Source organism: Lepisosteus oculatus, chromosome 7, assembly GCF_040954835.1.
Source record: "Lepisosteus oculatus isolate fLepOcu1 chromosome 7, fLepOcu1.hap2, whole genome shotgun sequence".
Taxonomy (NCBI): Eukaryota; Metazoa; Chordata; class Actinopteri; order Semionotiformes; family Lepisosteidae; genus Lepisosteus; species Lepisosteus oculatus.
Genome location: NC_090702.1, coordinates 26,145,023 through 26,168,321, shown reverse-complemented (window position 1 = coordinate 26,168,321; position 23,299 = coordinate 26,145,023). Strand labels below are relative to the sequence as shown.

At 37.1% G+C, this 23,299-nt stretch overlaps 1 protein-coding gene and 1 non-coding gene across 3 annotated transcripts in view; both read left to right on the top strand.

Annotated features, from left to right (window-relative positions):
- Positions 1-1,741: 1,741 nt before the first annotated feature.
- On the top strand, positions 1,742-1,844 carry LOC138240854 (U6 spliceosomal RNA). The gene has a single exon (XR_011190136.1). It is a non-coding gene; the product is annotated as a U6 spliceosomal RNA (small nuclear RNA).
- Positions 1,845-7,853: 6,009 nt separating this feature from the next.
- Positions 7,854-23,299, top strand: part of phf21b (PHD finger protein 21B) — a 108,173-nt gene continuing 92,727 nt past the window's right edge. Inside the window, exons 1-3 of one of the 2 annotated variants that reach the window (XM_006633660.3) lie at positions 7,855-8,323; positions 8,730-8,762; positions 9,032-9,097. In XM_006633660.3, coding sequence (XP_006633723.1) covers positions 8,270-8,323; positions 8,730-8,762; positions 9,032-9,097 — 153 coding nt within the window. In that variant the 5' untranslated portion in view covers positions 7,855-8,269. Of the gene's footprint in view, positions 8,324-8,729; positions 8,763-9,031; positions 9,098-23,299 lie in introns of both variants that reach the window. The other variant, XM_015352990.2, reaches the window with a different exon arrangement.

Sequence of the window (23,299 nt, the reverse complement as noted above, 5' to 3'; positions counted from 1 at the left end):
AATGCTAAAGAAACAACAGTGATAAAATATTAGCATACACTATAAACACATTATTAAGATGGAAATGGGTTCCAACACAATGTAAAATAAAAAAAGATGTATGACAATATAACTTAACATCTAATCATATTACAATTAACTGAAGAACTGAACACTGCAATCCCTTATTAAAAAATTCTAGCTCTTAAAAATAACTTTAACTCCCACCATTGTGTGGATCTAGCTAGTTTCAAGATGAACTCTGATGCTGTGTCTTCAGAAGTACAACACACATATATGGTGCTGAGAAAACATTTGTGTTTGAGTTTTACCACGTTGGCCTATCTCTCATGTCCTTGGCTAGAATGCATGTCTCTTGTGTAAGAGCCACCCAGACTGGTTGTCTTGGTGCTGACAACCCACCACCATTGCTTCTGATGCCCACCCATCCACATGGGCCACATGGACCTCCTCTTTTCTAGCTGTGCCCATTCTCTAGCTTGACACCTGGTGGGAACAAATCAGGGCGGACGATGGGGACCATCTACCGTCTCCAACAGTGCCTGGCATGACACACCTTCTACAAAGACAGGGAGATGGGAGTGAAGCTGCACCTCCACACTCAGTGACCTGGGAACAGAGTGGGGGCTGTGTACTATCAGGTGGGGCGGACTCTCCAATGGGGCTGCTTAAGGCGCAGGTGAGGTTTCTATATTGGGCCCAGAGCCCCACGTTCCTCTTGAAGCTCAGCTTCCACTGGTCCACTGGGGCAGCCAGGCAGACTACAGGATGTGTCTAAAAGGATCATGGGTTAGGCCGTAAATGACACGATGAGTGGTCAGCACTTGCTGGGCCTTGGCAGGAAGCTGGATGTAAACCACATGCACAAGGAAGCAGTCTGCTGCCTAAACTCAGAGCTTCTCAGTTGCCAAATGTGGTGCTCAAATCGCTCTTGCCTGGGTCTGTGCTTCCAAAACAGTGATCGAAAGCTGCTGAAACACCACCGTAATCAGCCATTTCTTCTAGGAAGAGCTCCAGCAACAGCCCCTCTGCCACTCACAGTCAGAATACTGGCATTATTCACATGTGACTAAACCCGAGAATAACTGGGGTTCTCTATGTCCAAAGGCTCTAACAGCCACCATATTTCTGCTTCTTGTTTTTTCTCAAATTGGGCTTAGTTGGAAATCTTAAATAAGCTCTGCTATCACAGTCCTACCTCACCTCACTGTCAATTGGAGTAGCCTACTGTTCGGACTCAGTTTGGGAATGCTGACAGCTACAAACCCATCAGAGGCATATATTCTCCCAGATGAGCATCCACGCCCCGCCTAACCCATCCACTAAAATGTCACAGCTGGGTTTATCCATCTTTAATCTGTCTCCCATGAGCTTCTCAGAACAGAGGTGATGAGATTCCCACTTCTGACACCAATGTAGAACTCAAAATTTTTTTCTTTATATATAGAAGGAAAAGGCAGGACAGCAGGGTTACAAACTCACAGGAGCTGATTGCCATAAACAATTAGAAAGTGGGTGCTAGTCACTTGGAGTTGTTGAGGGAGAATGGGAGCAAGCGTAGCATTAACACCCGAAGTGTTAAAAATTTCCAAGGTGTCTTTCCCCTCATCTTATACAGGGGAAAGGGGGAAAAGAACTGAGCATTTATAGAAGAATGGTTAAAAACATTAACCTGGGGCTGAATGCAACAGTAATATATCTTTTAGTTATATGACGTCTTCAGAATGTATCCCTAAGCCAGGTTTTAGAAGCACTTGCACCGAAATTGGAGAGATACAGAGAAAGATTTGCATGGCCCCTGTGAAAGGATGACATCCTAATTTTCTGAGGCTTTATCTCTACGCCATGTAAAACTCAAGTCTGACACTTTATCTGGAAGCTGTTTTGTATCATACTAGTAAATACAGTACAACTGTTACAGAGTTATTTACGCATTAAAACGTTGCTCTATTTTGATCTTAGTCATTTGGCCCCGAGGACGTCTAAGTGAAATGCACGATATAAAAAAGCAATGTAGCAGCAATGTTTTTTTTTCTCTTATCATAACATTTACAAATTAGTTTTGAATCTTTGGACGAGTGTTTTACTTATCTGGGAATTGTGTAAACTAAATACAGTTGGTCCACTTTGCCACACGATGCAATTGCAACTCTGCCGAACTGGCAAACATCCACATTTTATTACATTGTTTCAAGCTTCAAAGAAGAAGAAAACAAAACTAGCTGGTGTTCCCATACATATCCGGATGTATTTACATCCGAGAAAGAAAACGGATGGTGACATAAATTAACGTAACAGATATCTGCATTTGTGTATAAAAATACACATCGTTAGAGTAACGATAATAGCGAAATTAATTACAAACATGTAACATATTTTCTTTATTTACTCCATGAAAGCATTCCAGACGACTTCACATATCTGATTCGGTTTAGATTTGTTTCTATATGAAAGCCATCGAAAGGATCAACATTTCCAATTCGCACTCCTACTTTTTTTCCCCTTTTTTCTCATGATCCTCTGCGGACGCCGTCGCCGTTACAATCCCATATCTAAGCATTCTGCAGTAGAGAGAGACTGATGGTCATTTTCGGAGAAGGATTCAAGAGTTTCACCACTGAGCCATGAAATCAAAAGTAACAGCTGATGTAGTGCGGCGCCAGCAACAGAGCTGGAAACCCATATTGAGATGGGGGAGGGTGGGAGTCCTTTCCTTCTCTTAAAAGCTGTGCTTTTAAAAGTCGTCGCAATTCACGACTTTATGAATGTTTTGGATGTCGGTAAGTAAACAATAAGCCGTTGATGGATTGTCTTGACCTCTTTTTAATTGTTTGTTCTCTCAAAAATAAACGAATCACTGGGAACCCTGGATAAATTAAATCCCTTGGGAGTTTTCACATTGCATTAATATGACCAATGGAGTGTAGCCTTAAGGTTAAAGAACTGGACGAGTTTATGCCCTGGTTTTTAAACACAGCTCACGTTGTTATTTGTGAAATAAAATATAATTATGTCAACTTTTTAAGTTGCTTAAATGTTCTAAATCACAATCCTATTTTTTCATTTGTCAGCAAATACCACCTCCTAGGGTCAGTTTATTACACGTTATGGCAGCTTGGTATTTTTTTTTTACAAGCCACGTTAGCACATCTTTTGTCAAGAGTGAAATATATTTTTGGAAGCAATCGACATGATTCAGCAATGCCTACTGGTAGTTTCAATTGTAAACCTCTGAAGGACGGCTTTATTGTTGATCTTTTTAGTGGTGGGCAAAATACGTCAAGAAAATGATCCTCTTTTTCCTATTAAAAGGTTGGAACAAATCCCTCTGTCTCACATCAACTCTCCACGCACATCTTCTTACGTCCCACCCCCTCCCTGGCGCCGATTGGCTGCGCCTCTCTACTACTGCTGTTGGTCTGGCGGCACGTGCAGCCGTCCCGAACTCCTGATTGGGCGGCAGTGCAGGCACTCTCAGGCAGCGCATCAAATGATCTCCAATAGTTATTTGGCTTGTGCACTTGTGTGAGGAAAAGACAAATCCTTGAGCACAGGGTCAGGGATCAGATAAAAAAATGATTTATCTTATACAAAAAAGAAATTCCAATTGCCTGGGACTGCCTGGGATTTTATTTGGTTAGTCGTCATATTGTGTTATTATTTAGCAATACACATATTGTTGGTTTCGCACTTAAATATGTAATGAGCACATTGAGTACCCTTATGCTGAAATGATTATGAATGCATTTCGTTGTATAATGACAAAAAAGATTAACCTTGTAGGATGTAACAAGCACGGGCATTGTATAAACATTACTGTAGGCTGAGTAAACTGAAAAAATACTATGACAGATAAACTCGGTTCAGAAGGGGTTTAGGGTTAATGGAAATCACTTTTGAACTAAGAAATCATTACAAGTAGAACTAAAATACTATTTTAAGCAAATTGTACTTTGAAAGCTAGTGTAACAATTGCAAATGCAGGCTGTTTGACAGTAACTATTTTACATCTCTTTAGGTCTTTGAGGGAATGCATTTTGTTGCTCCTCTCTGAACTAATTCAGAGCAGCAATTTATTTTCGTGCCTCTTTGTCACCACAGTTGGACATACTATTCTGAAATCTTACTAGAGCATTGTACTAATCACTTTCCTCGATTTGAATTCTTCACTTTTAATGTGTTGAAATATTCTGTTTTTGCCTTTTCGCTTTGCTTCCCCACTGTGTCTAGAATATGAAAATGATGTGTCTTAATCTTTTTCATAAGTCGCTTCTTCAAGTTTCATCTTTCCCATTTTATACTTAAGAACCTGCAGGCAACAGCCTACATTTGTCTACATCTGACAGACGTTGGCCTAGTCATGAATATAGTTTAAGTCTTTTTCAGATTTGACAGCGTTTGCTAATCCTTGTAATTTGGTATTATCTTCTAACCAGACACATTTACTAGCTATACCAGAACCTAGACCGTTGATATCAAATCAAAAGGGGTTCTAATACAGTTCTCTGGGGCACACCACTAATTACATCACCTCAGATTGACTATTTTCCCCTTACCTTTGCTCTCTGCTTCCTATCTCCTAACCATTTCATAATCCAAGTGAAGAAGTAATAGGTTTATTCCATGCTGAAAAGAGAAGAGAGAAAACTTAACGTTATGTTTCTCTCTTCTCTTTTCAGCTTGGAATAAACCTATTACTTCTTCCTTTGCAGACTACGTATGCTGATGCAGCTACCCATCTGAACTATAGAATCCAAGTGCATGCATTACCTTGAATGTCTACTGTCTGTATTTTGAGAATTAATTGTTTACAAAGAACTTAATGGAATTCCTTCTGGAAAACTAAATATACCTGTATATATAATCCATTAATCTAGACATAATCCACTCTGTACACATATCCACTATGTCTGCTTGTTTAAATTACTCTTAACTCTTCAGTTAGTTAAAGAAGACCTACATTGTCTCAATTAATTAAATTTATACTGTATACTGAATCATATTCCTATACAAATGATCCTTTTAATGCCTTGACACCACCATAATTCTCTGTTAAATGTACATGGTAAAGCTAAATGCCTTTGTGTCATCACAGATAGTGCAAAAATATAAATTTATGAAGTAGTTTAATCTATAGGAAATATAACAGTCTGCTTCCACAGACACAAATTAGGCTTGGGTCTGGAATAGTTTGTCTAAATTAACATAGGTAATCAAACATCAGTTCTAAACATGATCTGTGAGACAACTGCACCATATAATGTGTGTATGTATTTATTTTAAAATAGTAAAAAAGAAGATGATTATTAAAGACTACAGAAAAAAAATGTTCTGTAAGCTGGAAGTCAAACTGAATGAATACAAAGAAATAACTTAATTTAAAGAGAATGAGTCATAGCTGAAGAAAGGATACACTGGTCACAGTCTCTTATTAATTACTGATCATGAATGGAACCACTATACTTAATCGTATGAAGTGGATTTCCTGTGGAAAAAAGCATTAAGGTTAGAAGAAAAATATTAATTTAAATTTTTTAAAATATTAATTTATATAATGAAAGATTTCTTGTGTGTTCCATCCCATCTTTCATCCTTTTTGTAATCTTTATTAAAAATTTTATTGGTAAAATGTTTTAATGTATTAGTGTATTTAACACTTGGTTTTACTGGGAACCTAGATTTAATGTATTAAATACATAATATAGTCAATAGGTAATACAGCTCAGAAAGATATTTTCTGTTTCTTCACAAAGCATCTTACCTTAACATTAATCTATTAGCTTTATTACCTGTAAAGCCTTATCATGGTATAGTATGTTCAAGCCTGTTTTCTGGCTCATCACTACAGTTGCAGTGATAGTTTGTCTGATGTCTGCTTGTAAAATGCATGACTGGAAGGACTTATTTGTGAACAAAGCCACATTCCATATTCCAAACCCTTAGAATGTAGCACTTCTTTACAAAAGTTAAAAATAAACAGTGCAAAAATATAAAAAAAAATGCCCATCCATGCAGTCAAATCTGATACCCTGACAATCTTTCAAGAAATGGCTGGATGAGATCCTCTGAACATTTAGATACAGACAAAAGGTGTAGGTGGGCCAGATGAGCTCTCATTTGTGACTGGTCTTATGTTCTAAGAACTGGTCTTTTCTAAGTGGAAAAAGACTGTGGCTGCTTTATGCCACAGTGCTCTCAACCTAATATTACACTTTTCCTCACTTATGGTGATATTTGTATCTGCATTCGTATACTTTGTTTGGAGTACCTGCTTTATAATAATAAAATGGCATGTTTGAATGTACAATGACATGGTTTGCTGGTACAATCATAAATCATGTTTCATGTGATGAAGAACTGGAGCAAAACAATCCATAAAACAATACATTTTAAATATGTGCAGCCACTATCAATGTTATATTTTTTTCTAAATGCAAAAAACAAACAGAAAGCATGATACAAATCTGATAAAAAACTTTTAGAATTTGTAATTCATGTTCTTTGTGTACATTCATGTTGTTAATAGTCCAATTTTAATATTTTTGTACTTTGCTGTTTAACTTTTTTGCCAAGGGACATAAACCCGTCATTAATTTATCTTCAAATACTTATATAAACTTAAAATATTTTTTACTCCTATTAGTTGTGACTAAGTGTGTACTATCAGAAAGTGAACATAGGATACAATGTTATTATTAAAAAAAATATGATGGCCTTGACTTTTTGCCATTCTCTGCAGTATAAACTCTGAATTCCAGTTAGGTAAAATATCAGATCCTCTACCCCTCCCCCCAAAAAAATTAACACTGAAGACATCTCCAGTTTAATTCAATTGGTTCTGCACAGCCTTTGTCTCCACTCTTTTCAGAAACTTAACTTTGTAAGATCATTGGCTAACCACAGTGCAGTAGTTCATTTAGAATAACAGAAGTTGCTTGTGTGTGAGTGTGAACTGTTTCCTTGAGGGAACAATGAGCAAAATAATTATAGGTTTTCCTAACACAATGATGTTAGCAAACATTGCCTTTGCATCACTTTATTTTATTTTTGCTTCAATGTGTGTCTGTTTTTGAAATCTTAGCTGTTATATTGTATTTTTTTTACAAAGGAGGCACTTTTAACTATATCAAAGGATTGTTATTTTGTTTAAATTCCTAATAGGCCAGGAGAGCAAAACATGACTGATTTACTAAAAATGCAGCTCAATCACAACACAGTGACCATCCATTATTTTTGTTATTAAAGTGACTTATGCTTCAAACTAGAGCAATTTACAGGGCCCATATACTGTATGCAGCTGGGAATTATATTGAACCAGTCTCAACAAAGTACCTTGCTGAAGGTTAAAAGAACAATGCCACTCCTGGAACTCACCACCTCTCTAGCAGAGCCTCCCAGTCAGTACTCCACACTACTGCTAATAACAAGGCTTGTCTGCAGAACAGTTATTGTTTTTCCTTAACCTTTTCTATCAGAACAACATGCGTTACTAATACCACCAGCAATCACCTACGTATCTGCAAAACCCATGAAAAGATCACTTCCATCTCTCCCACATCAAAACACAGACTGGCAGTAAACTGAAAATCAAAGTCTTTGACGGAAGACATCTTGAAAGACTGTAGCTGAGGTCTTTTATTTAATCGGTTAGTTTTTTTTCTTCTTTGTAAAAAAAAAACCAACAACAAATAATGGAAAGCATCTGAACACCCTCAGAGTTTTTTAAATAGTTTCGCTGGGAATATTATTAGCTGCCTGTGTAGATTTCGGAGAGTGCGCATGACTGAGCGTGTGCATGTGTATGTTTGTGAGAGGCAGAGAGAGAAAGACAGACAAGGGGAGAGTTCTGTTCTTCTTTCACTGCTCCATCCGGGAACTTTCGAATTAGCATTGACAGCCGAAGCGCAACTTTTCCCGAGGCAAAGTGAAATCAAGCCGCGGACTCGGACAAAATATAGTCCGCCAATTACAACTTAAAATTACAGAAAGAGGACAATAATGATCTCCCGAATTGGGCACAACACCGCGAGGATATTTTAGAAGTGGATCTGTCCAAGTGCTGAAGTGTTTGCGCCGTCTTTGGAAGACTTTACACAGTGGCGTAAAGTGAGTGATGAGTCCTATTCCCAGTAAAGAGGCAAGAACTTGCTTTGCAGACTGAGTAGTTCTTCTTTCGATTGTTATTGTCGCTTTTTAAAATTTCCTTATTTTTGGAAACTTCGTCGCGATTGCTTCGAAAGTGCAAGAAAAGTGCTTTGAAAGTCACAACATGGAACTACAGGGCCTGCAAGAGGCGTTGAAAGTGGAAATCCAGTGTCATCAGGTATACAAAAAAATCTTATTATTGCATCCTTATTGGTCTTTTGAACGAATGAGAGCGAGAGGAAAAATGATCGGATGGGATCAAACGTGAGAGGTTTACATTCTTAGCAAATAAGTGTGTAATCTTTATTGTTTTGATCTAATGTCGAGTAATGGGCAGAACATACCGTTTAAGGAGGAAAGGTTTTTGCACTTTTTAGAGTTGTTTGGGAATTTCGTGAGTCTTTTTAGAGCAACAAGGATTTGGAGTAATAATGCGGTGGTTCTGTGTAGAGATTAGGACGAGACTTGAATATTTATGAGCTGCAAGAAAACTGACTCGCAGTGTATCCTCGGCGCTTTGTTCCTCCCTTATATACTAACTTGAAATACTTTTGTAATTCTTGTTTTATGCCTTTTCTCTTTAGAAACTAGTTGCACAGATGAAGCAGGACCCACAGGTAAATGTAAATTCCTAAAGTATCGTTATTGCTTTTTTGAATAGGGCAGTTGTATTCGGAGTGAGTGAAAAACTTTATCAGCAGGCATCTTTTTTTTTAGCTTATTTCCCTATTAAACTCAGTAGTGGTTTCCGTGCTTTGTCCTTAATGTGACTTTGCAGAAATCCGCATCGTAGTAATTCAAGTTTTTTGATCACCACTGGCATGCTTTGTTTTGTTTTTCAACTGTTTTTAATAGACTGACGGTGGGGCTTTTTGTTTCTTTTTAGAACGGAGAGCTTAAGAAACAACTCCACGAAAGGCAAACAAGAATAACAGCTCTTAGCGAGAAACAAGTAAGATTGAATATGTAGGGGTTTTATTTTGCCAAAATGTCTTTATTTTTAATGTCACGGTGTAACGTTGTACTACACCGTTAAGTTAGATACGAATGGTATTTTATACACGTAAAAAGTAATCGAATGTATTCATAATCCAAATTACTTTGCTAACAGCGTTCAATAAGTCTTTTGTCGATATTGTGATTTTGTTTTGCTCCACTCTTAAGTTGTGTAACATGAAATGTTGAAAAATTTAGCGTCCATTTTGAGTAGGTCGACATGTTTCTAGAGTGTGCGAAAGGAAGGGTCTTCCAATAACCTGCTTCCACTTATACATACAAAACACAGTGAGAAAATGAAAGAGAAGAGTTATTTAGTAGACTTGCAATAATGTTTTATTTTGCGTATCTAACTGGACTTTATTGATTACTTTATAGTCTTTAGATATTATTTCTTCTTGGTCACATCTGACGTGTTAGCATTTGATTCGACTTCCCTTGCACACTTTCACTTTTTATAATCTCCTATCATTCGGTGCACAAGATTAACTTTATTTTTAATACTAACGATACCCAAACGTTATCTTTCAAGAGACGTAAATAATGTTCCCTAAAACCAGCTGAGAGTGGCCGGTAATAATAAGCGTTACCGCTCTGTACAAGAGGAGCTATTTTTCAGCACCACGAACAGATGCCATTGAAGGCTGAAGTCACAATACTCACACAGCAGTCACTCGCTTAGTTTGCCCTGCCTGCTGAATTAATAAAGTTAGCTTAGCGAAGGCACGGGGCGACAAAGACATAAGTAAAACATACTTAAAAAATACAAACGCGTTGAGAATCAGTATTTTCCTGGAATATCGAGTGTAATGCATTGGCCTTTCCCTAAGTTTAATCGATCGCGTTTCCTTTGGAATGCAGTTTTCAGCACTTGGAACAGCGCCTTGATTTTTTTCAGTAGCAATTAAACGTCTTTAAGACTGAATGAAGTGGCGTTTCAGGGACAGGCACAGGGATTGACATGTGGTTTTGTTTTTCGTAGTTTTCAAGGTTTTGCGAGGGGGGACAGTGTTTGGACGGTATTTTCTCTGCTGTTTTTGTAAAGCACTCCACTTTGATAGTGGAAGCTTCCATTTTGTGAGAGAAGGGGTGTTGGTTTCTTCCTAACATGGAGAAAAGTCTGCAGAGTTTCATGGTGGGGGATGGGGCCCCATTCATGCTGAACATTACCATTTTGATTGCTTTGATGCTGTTTTTGGAGGATGAGGGGGAGGGGAGGGGTGATGGAGAGAAAACCCGAGTCAGCACAGCGCAGGGATGTTTAATCATTGGGCAGAACCAAATCAGGTCCCTTTTTTAACAAAATATGACCTTTACTTTCTGTGCGTTTGCATTTACACAGAAGAGCAAGCTGTTGAGTTTACAACGATACAACGATTCTCTTCAAATTTGTGCGCCAGAGGTCACTGACACCCGAGGCCATGAAGATTTTATACATTATATATGTGTGTGTTTGTGTTATATCGATTTCTTATTGTGCTTAACAAATGCTCCTTTAGTGTGTCTGATGCCAGTATAAAAAAAACCGGACGTGTTACAAATGCAAATTAATTTAATAAGAAAGACATATGAGGTAATTTTGCATGAAGTCGTTCCTCAATGTTTGGATTCCTAAACTGTGGCAAGTTATGCCCAGGACTAAACTAAAGGCAAAGCAACCATACTTAATTAGTTCTGGCCTACAGAATGTGCTTATTTTATGTTCATTGGTTAAAAAATAAAATGATGATATTATGGTACTGAAAGCATTATTCTAAGAATTTATAATATATATTTGTATGTCATATTTGAATATTTTCTTTCCTAGACATGGCAGTGAACTAAAAAGTTTTTTTTTTCTTTTACATTCCTAAAGTCACAGACAATGTCCGTTCTCCATTGGTATAAACCATACTAAAGCCATACATTCAGTTAGGAAACAATGTAGCCCAAACTTTAAAACTTTAAAAAGATCACACATCGGCTGTACATATCAAGAATATTAGTTCCACAATGTGTAATAATAAAATAATTAAATCCTAATGGAACAAAGTAGGCGGGGAATGATGGAAAAGTGTTTGGTCATGTCCAAACACTTTTCCATCATTTGGTATTCCAAAAGTGACGCGTGTTGGTTTTTGCGAAGTGCAAATAAACAGATATGCCCAGGTTGTTACCCAGATCCATTTAGAACATTTCTAAAAGGAAAAAAAAATCACTGTCAGTATGACAGTCAATCAGCCACAGAATGGCTAGCAGAAATCTGGAACATGAGCTCACAAGGGTACAGTATTGTGATATGTGAACAAACAAGATGTAAGTGTACAGAGACAAGCCTGAAAGGTTTCTTGCTGACCAGAAGAGTCCATTTGGATTGCTGTGAGCCAAGCATCACTGATGGAGTGTGAATGGTGATATATCACAGTGGCTCCTTTGGAGCGACATGATGGAGCAGTGGTTAGCATTGGTGCCTCGCAGTGCTGGGACCCTGGGTTCAGTTGTGGTTTAGTTGTAAATCTGCTATCTGTGCTGGATGTGTATGCTACCTCCATCTTTGTGTGCATTTTCACCAGGTGCAACAGGTTTCCTCCCACAGAGTGGTGAGGTTAAGTGGCTTTTGGGAAAATCATCACTGGTCCACATCAGACATGTCAGCGTGTCTGTGTGTGCCCTGTGATAGACTGGCATCCCATCTAGAGTGTATCCTGCCTTGCACTCGTTGCTTGCTGGGATAGGCTCTGGCTCTCCCTGACCATGCATTGGACGAATCAAAATGGATGGATGGATTGTGGCTTCATTAACTCGAGCATCTGCCTTCAGGACCTGAAGATGTTGGTTGGATTAAAGTAGACTTCATTCTAGTTCATTACCACTTTGAGAAGTAATATCTATTTATGTTATCTTATGTTGCTTTACACATAGTCAGACATTTTAATACTTATTTAGCCTAATTGCTTAGTAGGGATTGGAGATGTTTCTATATTATTATCATTATTATTCATGCAATGAACCTGTATGAAGAAATAAAAATGCTTGTTTGTGCATTATTATTGTCATGCTCCATGTAATGTAGTGAAGACATTTTACATTTAGAAACTTTCATAATGAGAATGCACACTCACACAAAGTGCCCATAACCATGGAAATTAATGTGGCGAAAAAATATTTGAACAAAATGTAAATTATCTCGTTGCACAATGAAACCAGTTTACATTATCCCCTCTCAGCTTGGGGGCCTCAAAGGCTTCTCTGAAAATATTTTAGTCACAGTTATCAACGTTGTCTAATCTAGGATGCCGCAAACACACATATTCTGCTAAGTAGGGAGATATGCAAAACTCCCTAATCCCTTTGTAGGAGCTTGGCCATGGCTGTGTGGGTGAAATAGTTTTTATTATTTTTACTGCTATATCTAGTGTTTCTACCATCTATCTGGTGTTTAATTCATATGCTTTTTCCTTCCCCCATTGCTCTATAGCTGTTGTTTTTCTCTTGAGCTGGATTTCCCTTCTTTTACTTTATTATTTATAACTGACTGCGCTGTTACAAGGCCAGAGATTTTGGTGGCTGGATAGAACCGTTGCATTTACCCCTGTACCTACACGATCTAATGTAGTGGAGAGTTTTAATTATTTGTGCTAAAAATCATTGTCCTCTCTTTCTTAGAAGACGTTTTTGTACAAAGAACTCCTCGGATTCCTTTCTCTTTCAAAAGTGTAAATCACATATCTTCCTCATTAAGTTGTCGTCTTGTCTGGGCTCCCTGTAAGCAGATTAAGTACATCACCTCTCTGGATTCTGCCTTCACTAACACAGCTCTCTTATTGAATTAGACCAGCTGCTCACCAAGTAGCGTGGTGGTGAAAATAAACATACTTATTTACTCATTGAGATAGAAAAAACAACAGTAAAGTGATTTGTGTTTGTCTTGCTGTGTTTATGGCCTCGCGATAACTTTTTTTTTGTGCTTGTTACAAAATGATCCTGTGTCAAACATCCACGTAGATGGAGAGGGATCGAGAGGGAGAGAGATGCAGAATAACCCAGTAGCTGAATATGTCTTTGCTCAGGAGCAATTCAGCATCCTGTCAAGACTGATTTACTTGAATCTGTTTACAAAAATGCATCCACAGGGTCAAACAGCTGCCTAAACATGTTTACCTGTGGCACGTACATCACGCAGACATGGATTCACGAACATTCAGGGCATCCTGGGTGGAGGAATCTGTGCAGCCATGCAGTGGCTAATGTAGATAGTATGGGAGCAGTTAACTGTAATATGTGTACTTTACTCTTAACCATTTTGAAAAGCCAAGTTCTTTAAAAAGGAAGTTTACTGGGAAGGCTTGTACTGCGTTTGTTCTTAGTAAGCATTATCATAAAAAGGTACATAAAATGCAAACATAATTACTCAGGTTTCATGTTTCTAAAATGGATGACCCAGAAAACTTCATATAGGTAACCAGTTTAAGATACCTACCAATTCAGGTGCAGCTTATTATTTTCTTAACACTGGCACGGCAAAATTCTTGGCTCACTACCAGTTAATTCAGATAGCCAAAGTAGTGGGTGCCAAGCATCTAGTAGGGAGCTCACGGAGAAATAACAAAGGCATCCATAACTTATTTCTGGAGGATGCCTTTGAGAAGCGGTACACCAGCATTCTAGTTCAAAGGCACTACAGCTTGTAGACCAGGATTAAAGATCAAAGCTGAAGAGAGCCGTTTGTGTTGTAAAGTTATTCAAGCAATGTTCATATCTGTGAAAAAGAGTTCTTTAATCATCACTTCGAATTTGAACTCTGGTTCTGACAGGGCGAAGGCATGTGAGTCCAGGTTTTTGTGATGGCAGCACACTTCAGGGTTTTTACACTGCAGTTAGGATACATTCAGTCTGCCTGATGGTGAACTGAGAGTGTCTGAAGTAGAGACAGTACCCAGGTTTTTTGTTTATTTTCACTTTCTTTGTAAGGGCAAGCTCACAATGTCTTTTTTTAAAGGTTTATATATCACATCTCTTAAAATATATATTAGTGTCATAATGCTTAAAGGTCTTATGGCTACCCGAAATACACACCATCCCTGTATATTTTCCTTTTTTTTCTCAGTTTTCTGTAGTTCACAGATTTTAAAAGTCTCTAGTATTAGAAGATAGCTTGCTAAGTACAGGAAACTAAGGTAATAAGCTCTGGAATCATGTTTGTTTCTGAAATTATTTATGTATCTACAAAATAAAAAGACATTAGCATTAGCTTTCTAAAATCCTTTCTTTTTTTAATGCTCTGTTTTCATTACATGTTTTTTTCCAGTTTTATTTTGATGTTATAATATTATTCATTTACGTCTCTTGAAAACCAGCCAGTTTTCTGGAGTTTGAAGGAAAATGCCAAGGGGACCTAACATTTGATTTGCTTAACACAAAAAAAGTTTAAAGCCTTTTGTTCATTTGTTTACAAAGACATTTACAACTCATTTTGAGCCCAGTGGGCTTTTTTTCAGAATGAACAGTGAAACATGAAGCAGAAGGCACACGTATAAGCTTCTGCATATGGAAGTGCGTTTAAAACTGAGAACAGGAGGCACTTCTTTACCCAAAGAGTTGTGGGAGTATGGAACAAGCTGCTCAGTCATTATATGGATGTTGATATCCTGGTGTCTTTGAAGGAACAGCTGGATGAGATCCTTGGATCAATTATGAAGTACCAAGTAGCCCCCCCTTGTTTATAATCCTTCTAATAATATTAACAGATGATATAATGCAGATGCCTATTACTTTCCCTTTTGGTATAGATTTGGCATCTCAAATGTAGGAGAAGAAAGTTCCAATTTATATTACAGTTATTTTCAGACATCCTTCTTTAGTTTGGGTAAAGCCTACCCTGTTGTCTTGATGTAAAATAATTAAGATGGCTCTGCCTTTTTTCAGATTTTGGCCCACAATTTCCACCTGGCCACTACCAGCAAATACCAGATGCCTCACATGATATTTTAGGTGTTGTTAAAGTGCTTCAAGGATTTAGTGATGCCCAAACAACAACAAAATAAAAACAGCATCAAAATCCATTAAAAAAATTAGTGAATGAGTTAAGTAGTTTCAGTATGTGCTGCTGAAGTTGTTTTGAGGTGCTTGGGATTCATAAAACAGTTTATAACCAGGCCTTCAGATTTTTGGTGTTGGTTTCTGTTGCTTGACAACTTTTTTGCTGTTCAAAAGTTTGGTCAGAATGAACTTTTCCATTGATAGGCAAGAAAGGGGACTCACCTGCAACCATCATGAGTGAAGCACAAATAATAAACACCCTGTTCCTTATTTTACAAATGCATACTACCTGCATTCTGATTAACTGATAGTTTGCTTCTGAGGAGAGAACTCTGTCACAGTCCAGCACAATGTGATGAGAAAGGGCAGTTATGAGCAGCTGCAATCTAGGAGTGCACAAGAAACCTGAATATTTTCATTCACCCCAACCTCCATAGCTTAAGTGAGCGAATTATTTGAATAAGAAATACAATCCCATGTTTTATGTTAGGTCTGAATCTTCAGCTAGTTGAAAAATACCTGTAAAGCCTGCAGGAGTCCAGCTCATGAGGTGCAGCAGTGTTTGGACTGTGTACAGATATAGTAGTATATTCTTTGCCCTCATCTTGAAAGACTTTCTTGGTGTAAACTAGTAATGATTCAAGCTGAAGAAGTCCTCCAAATGTTGAGGTTAACCTTCATTAAACATTGCCTTTTGATTTTACAGGCAGTTAAGACACCTGCTGTCAGTACTGTAAAACTGATTGTAATTGACTGTGTATTTCATCACCAAGCAAGCTTCCTATTAAGTCCTGTAATCCCATGATGCCTCATTAGAAAGGCTGGCTGAGATGATTATCCTCAAGGTTTAGAAAGTTTTGCTAACATATATTTGTCTTTCAAGCAAAGGATTAATTGTAAAGGCTGCCCCATTTTGTTGTCGCTCTTCATATATTCAGTTATTTGAAACTTTCTTAGAATTATCTGTTTTTACATCTGCATATACACATGCATGCTCAGGATTCTGTCTTGAACATGTTGTGTACTGAGTCTAATTTCTTTTCAGTCTTCTAAATTTGGCCACGAGAAACAAAACAATAGAACTGAACAGCTGTTGTTGTTGAAGGTTCGTCTGTCCCATTGTTTTGTCGTACTGTTTAGTTCACAAAGACTTTATTACCCTCATTAAACAGTTATATTCAACTTTATCATTGCCATTTCTGATTGTAATAAAGTGTTTTCAGAAATGTGAATTCTTTAGATATAGATAAATAGAATCTAGAACACATTTCTACGATGTGCTTTTGAATTATAGTTCTTTCCGTTGTGATGTAGTCTATAGTTTGATTGATGTTCTCCTGAAAAATGAATGGGTGCAAGAGTATTCATATGTAAACATGTATCATAGTAATATAAAACATTATCTTTTTTTATTCTAAAGCTTTGTGTGAGATTTTGATATTCAGTTGTATTAATTCAGTAGGTAATTGTGTATCTAGATGTTTTTACAAGAGCACACAGATATAGTAAAAATCCCAAACAGCAAGAGCAGGAAATGTGTGGTATAACCCTTTAAAAGCTCATTATTGGTTACTGAGTGCATCTTATTTACAAGCTGTATTTTAGACATTTATTATCGCAAAACAAGACAAAGCAAAATAGGCAGAAGAAAATTGTGGAACTTTGCATGAAGTGAAAAGCGGTGCCACTTTATTGAAGGGATCTGATACAGTGGCGGTAGAAGATAAAATTGGACCCACTTTTTAAATGATGTGTCTTTTAATATTGCTTCATCTGTAAATGGAAAATAAGTGATGTCTCCAGAACTCATTTTTCTTTTTCTCCTCTGGCTGCTCGCCCTGTAGAACTTCACTGAAACTGTCTAGTGTTTTGGTGCTTTGTTTTGGGACTGATGGAAATGCTTCAATGAAGAGAGTCGCTCATTCACGGGAGATGTGTGGTCCCCTGTGGTATGGGAAATGGTCACTGAAGACTTTGCCTCAGCTGTACCTATTGATATGTTTTTTCAAGCCTGCTGAGTGGTGTGCAGTCGCTGCCTTTGTGTGGACCTAGGTATCGTTATGTGGTCCATATTTTTCAGGCTTCACCAGAGCTCCTTGCTGTGGATTCATCAAGCTGCTGTGCTTTCTGTGTGCAACTGATTTGCTTATTGTCGAACTGAGGCACACTGCCTGTGCTAAACAGCTTGCCACTGGCCAGAGGTGAGGTTTTGTGCAGCAAAGGAGGCACAGACAAGCATCACCAACTAAGTGCAGCTTCTAATGTCCTGATTTCAAGGCCTAGAACTGAGATGGAGGATGAGAGGCGAGCAGACACACTTTTCTCTTGCTTTGTCCATTTAGGCCTCACGTGGAGGGAAGTTTACTGCATATTGTAGTTTTAATATGAAGAGGCAAAAACTTCATTTAAAGTAATGAACCATTGTCTCTTTGCTTTGCATTGCTCGGTAATTACAAAACTTGCAAAACAACAAAGACACCAAAAACCAACTATATAGTGTTAGTCCCAAATTGCTCACATGAAATGAGCAAACCCATTGGAAAGATTTGTTGGCTTGCAAGAAAGAACGACAAAGTCAGTGTTTAACGGCAGTCTTCCCCTGGACAGACAGAAGAAATCAGCCGCTGTCGTCAAGTACTGGTTTTGTAATTTAGCATCGGGGGAAGGGCTGAAGGTTTGCTTTAACGCAGGCCATGGTTTTAAAAATGAAATCGGTTTTGTTGCAAAATATTTTTCTTTGAGCTCTTCAGGATATTTTTCAAGTTATTGAATTATAGTAAAACGACAATATGTTGTTATGATAAAAAACGATACTCCTTAACCTTTCGCTTAATTTCTTCTAATGGCTAGTTATAGTTGTACAGTAGCAATTTCCAGAGTGTCATGCAGAAGTGCTGATGTAGCTTGATTCGAACTACAGTGCCTGGCAGCCAGCGGAAAACTGTAAGCAAAGAGCTTTTTCTAACATCATAAGGAAATGGTGTCCTGGAAAGCACAGTTGTTTTTCTTCTTCGTGTTGGCTTCCCTTTCCTTCTGTTCCTAGCGATGATGGTAATAATAACAGGGTGTTTTTGTGTTTAACAGTTTGGTGCTATAGATTAACTGATGCATTAGCAGATAAATGCAGTCATAAAAATAGTAACCAATGAAACTGGGGAAAAAACCAAGAGAGTTTCACGATTTCTGTTTTTTTTTTCAGACAATGTGATGCTTTGGAAAAATGTTTTTTCTTAACATCAGCAGCATAGGACTTCCGCTCAGTGAATATAATGTGGAATCATGGAGTATAGTACAGTAGCTTAAATTGGGACCTAAGGGCTCCTTTTGTACAAAAGATTTACTTATCGCATATAAGTCACAATGAATATTTTATGTAAGAAGTATATTATTTTGTATATTACAGTATTTTTTTTCTTTTAGGGGTAGAAAATGTGTTTGTATTAGTAAGTGAATGCAGAGGATTAAGGTTTCTTTAGGCCAGCCAGGTAGGTTACCTGGAACTGCTCAATGGTTTTCTCGACAAATAGATTTTTGTCTTTTGAAGTTGTGGCCATGTGAATGTTTCCTTAGCAGGGACGAGGACTACATGGAAAAGTACTTATTCTCCATGTGGACAGTAATCAGTGAGCAAGATTTTTACTTTCAAAGAAATTCTCAGTATGTTTTGTGCTTGATAACCAGTTAATTTTGTATTTTCTGTTTCTTCTAATGAGAGGTGAGGTGGTCCAAGTCTGTCTCCTCCTCTGTCAGCTGTTCCTCTTCTATTTATGAGTAAAGCAGTAACAGACACAGAGGCGTATTGAAAGGGAATAATTCCAAATATTTTTTTTTCACACAAAATATTTCAGATCTGTTTTATCTTAGTTGTAAAATACTTTTCTATATAGTTAATCTGAGTCTCTCTAATGTCCTCTTAAGGGACTTTAATAATCACCTTAAAGTTATGTTATAAAGTTACCTCAAAATTACTATATTTCTGTGTTTAGAGTTGCATATTTTTACACTGACTGGAGCAAAGACAGTTGTATTGTTTCAAAATGCTGATACTTTATTTGCGTGAATGCCTCACATACTGTAAAACACAGAATTAGATATTTTGAAATATTTTTATCGCTACATCTTAAAATATAGGACAATAATTGTTGACATGGAACTAAGATGATTTAAGGGATGAAAACCTAACTGCTACAATAAAATAAAAATATGTGGCACAATGGAGTGATCTATTAGAATGTGGACAAAAACCTGAATCATCAAATTTATTTAGAGACATGGAAAATTAAAAACATGACTCGAGCCCCAGGAGAAGGACTTTTGTGTTTTATTAGTCAATTGGATGGAGTGCCACATCGTACATAGAGGAATCTAATTATGAGCACAAGGGACAGCACCAAATGATAGTGGTCTTTAAAAGGAAGAGAAACCTGGCAGCTTTGTTCAAAGCTTCCTTTAATGAACTTCCTTAGTAGCATGTATCTTAGCAACACATTTTATTACATACCAGCTCAGGAGAAGCCATATGTACATTGAGTAGCACAAAGTCATTTATTTTCCCATTTTTATTTTGTTCTTTCTTCCTTTGCTCATTCCTTTCAGCCACATATGACTCTTAAAGATCCTCTGGCCACTTGACATCTTAATACTTATTCTCTACTGATCTGTGTGTGTAGTTTATAGCTGTCTAATGCTAATGAACTTTTTACTTTTTTTCTAAATGAGGTTTTTGATAAAGCACCACTAGCAGCAACAACAATAACAATAACTTAAATTTGACAAAAAAGTAAAATACACAAAGACTAATACAAAGGATCATTGAATTATTTCAAAAGAATATATACAATAATTCATTCACCATTATACACTGCTTAAAAGGCTTTTACCTTTTTACACTCAGTACTGCTCTAGTGAACAGGAGGGTTGCTTGAAAAAGGCAACATAGACGCACAAACTCTGCCATTTTTTTTAGCTCTTACTCCAAGTTAAAAATCAATGTCGACGAAGCTTTCAAGTTTGCTGATATTCATGCATCTTACTATGCCTGATTGAGATGGGTCACCAGTTTAAGCAAATTGTAATCATTGTGTACTTTATTATCATCACATGACATGATCTTCTCCTATTAAAAGGATTTTGATGACGGATGTATGAAACACACAAACTAAGAAAACTTTTTAATTTGTGTTTTTTTCTACCAGAGAAAATATTTAAAATATTCTGAAGCATTGTAGAAATGTGGAGCCCTGTTCAAGATTTGTTTTGTAAAGTTGGTTGTGATTTTACGTTTAAGGTTTTTGACTTAGTCTTTGTCCAATTCACATGTAGTAATTGAGTGCATGAAGTTGATGCACATGAGCACCAAATTGTTCTAAAAGGTGTTGTTGTGTGGGCTAAGTTCTGATGGTACAACAGGCCAGTGCATGAGCTGTAACCAAAAATGATGAAGAAATTGTTCATGGATATTTGCTCATGTGGGAAAGAGATTGTTGTTGCTCTAGTAGTGCTGCTGAAACATAGCAATAATGGGTGGAGGACTCTTCAGTTCTTTTGTGTCTTTGCATTGTTGCCGTTTCTTGGCAGCAACATTTCCATAGTTATATCATCTCCTTAAGTGAGCTGTGGCATCATTGTAATGTGATTAAAACTGTCCACCCTGTCCACATTGTGCGTACACATCATATTTGCAAGGACAACCTCTCAAGCGCAAGTGTCTTCAGGGTTTTGGTATCTGTTTTAGAGAATAAAATATCTGTTTACATTTTTTAAACAAGTCATTAGTTTATTAACTGAACTCTAAGTTCTCACTGGCTGTTTCAAGCAATAATCTTTCTCCATTCCACTTCATTCCATTAGCAGTGAACAAGCACTGCTAATATTCAGTTTGTGCTCAATCTGTTCATTGATTTTGTGGGGGGGAAAAGCCAAATAAGTTGGCCGTTATCTGTAGTTCCACCTGCACATTTTTTTGCTCAGTGAAACTACATAAAGCTGGTTATAGCAACAAAGTGCTACTGAGCACTTATTTGCTGTTCCCTTGAGTAAAAGGCCACAGAGGTGGGGGAAGGTTGTTAGTGCTCACAGAATGAAATATCTCATTCAATTTAAAAACTTGCTTGACAAAATGTCTTCTAGCAGCACACTACGCTGGTTAACCAGTTCACCTATGCTGGCTGTAGAAATCCTTGGTCAGCAGATTACCAGATGATGTTTCTTCCGTGCATAATCAGCACACAGAGAAAGCTCAACTCGGAGAGCACAGGGTAACTAGAGATTTCAAGGCTCCAACTTCAAACATTAATGAGGAGCTCCATGCATGAAGAGTCAGATCACTACAGATTTTCTTTTGGGTGTGATCCTAAACTCTTCCAGTTTTTAAGCTGCAGTTCAAGTTGCAGTTCTGAAACATTTGCTATTTATTTAGCAAATTTAGTTTGACTTCTCTTTTATTAGTCAGGTTAGCTAGGAATCCTTTCTTATTGACACATTACAAAAACCTTAATTAAACATTTGTTTAGTCTTCGTCTAGAATTTTTTTTCACACCTCAGATGAGACACCTGGATTTCTTCAAGTAAAAAAAAATGCATTTCTGCTGTGAAATTGTACTTCAACAATTGTAACACTTTCCAGTCAAATGCTGAACGAACAAATCAGTTGACCTATTATTGACCAAGTTGTACTTGGTAAATAAATAGAAATTCAATAATCAGAATTAATAATCAGACTCTTTTCAGCATGGAAAAAAAAACTCCACTTGTTCTTTTTGAATATATTACTTGCAGGTTATTTAATTGAAAAAGAACCTTGTCTTTGAAGATGGACTTGCCTTAATGATTCGATCAGCAAATGCTATAGTAGTGTCTTCTTCTTAAAACTATTTAATAATTTTGATTAGTCTCAGTACTTGAATAATATAATCATGACTGGTTAAATATTGAGCTTTAGACCCCATAATAAACCCCATAATAAACTAGCAATAATGCTGAAAAGGAAAAATTATTGCCATTCAAATATTGTTTTGTTCTGACTTGGTAATCGTGCTAAATGCTTTTCTTAGTGATGTAAGTTTGGTCCAAGGATTTAAGAACTGTGCTACTAATTGTTTTGTTATTAAGAGCATTTCGGGTGTAAAGAAAAATGTAAGTAAAAAGTGCTACTTTATTGCAACCTGAGGACTCATGCTAGATATGTTAAGTTTCCAAGATTACTAACTGGCGGAAATGTACAGGTTGTCCCAAAAGTGAAATATACAGCATCAGTCTGAAGTGATAGGAGGCTGGAAATCAATTATGCTGATAAATGAGATTGCTATTAATAGGAGTCTGACAGCAATCAAACTGATATTATCAGGAGTTAGGATTCCATTGACCTCTGAACTGGAGCTGGGCAATTTCAATTTCTTAATAAAAAGTAGATGTTGACATTAATGTGAATGATATTAAGCAGGTTTAACTGTAATTAATAGTTTTTGAAGGTAAAAATTGAACAAAAGCAAATCTAGTAGCTATAAAAAATAAAAGAATAATGGTTTCTTGCAGACATATTGTTGAACCTTTAGTTGGAATTTACTGTACATGGAGATAGAAAAAGGCAGAAAAGACTGGTACTAGACTGTTAGTTGTTTCATATCCTACCAATGTTTCAGTAATTGTCAAGATTTTGTCGAAGTTGGTTTGTTTTCCGAGTGATCGGTGATCTTTGGGTCAAGTCATATGTGATTTGAAACCTTGGTTGGAGATCATGTGATCTATATCGTATTTTGGCAGACCAGAAAATTTAGTAGAAATAATATCTGCTGCTTTCGGACACATTGCAGCACAAAGGGGGAAAGACTTTAGACATGGTCAGCCAGCAGATTGTGTCAAGAGTTAACATGGGATCCCTGTTTTAGTTTCGCCTATGTCTTTCAAGACTAGTATCTAGTAGCAGGTTGAGCTGTAATTGTCCGTGAGCGTGAAATGAAATTGCATCATTAATATTTTGGGGTAGTTAGTGAAAGGAGTGAAATGGTGGAAGGCTGGAAATAAGTAGAACAAATATAAGATGTATTCAACTGTGGTTAAAAATTACAGATGTTATTATTTGCAGACCATTTCTGCTATGCCAGTGTTCTAGTGTTTTTTAATCCAATTTTAGCGTACAGTT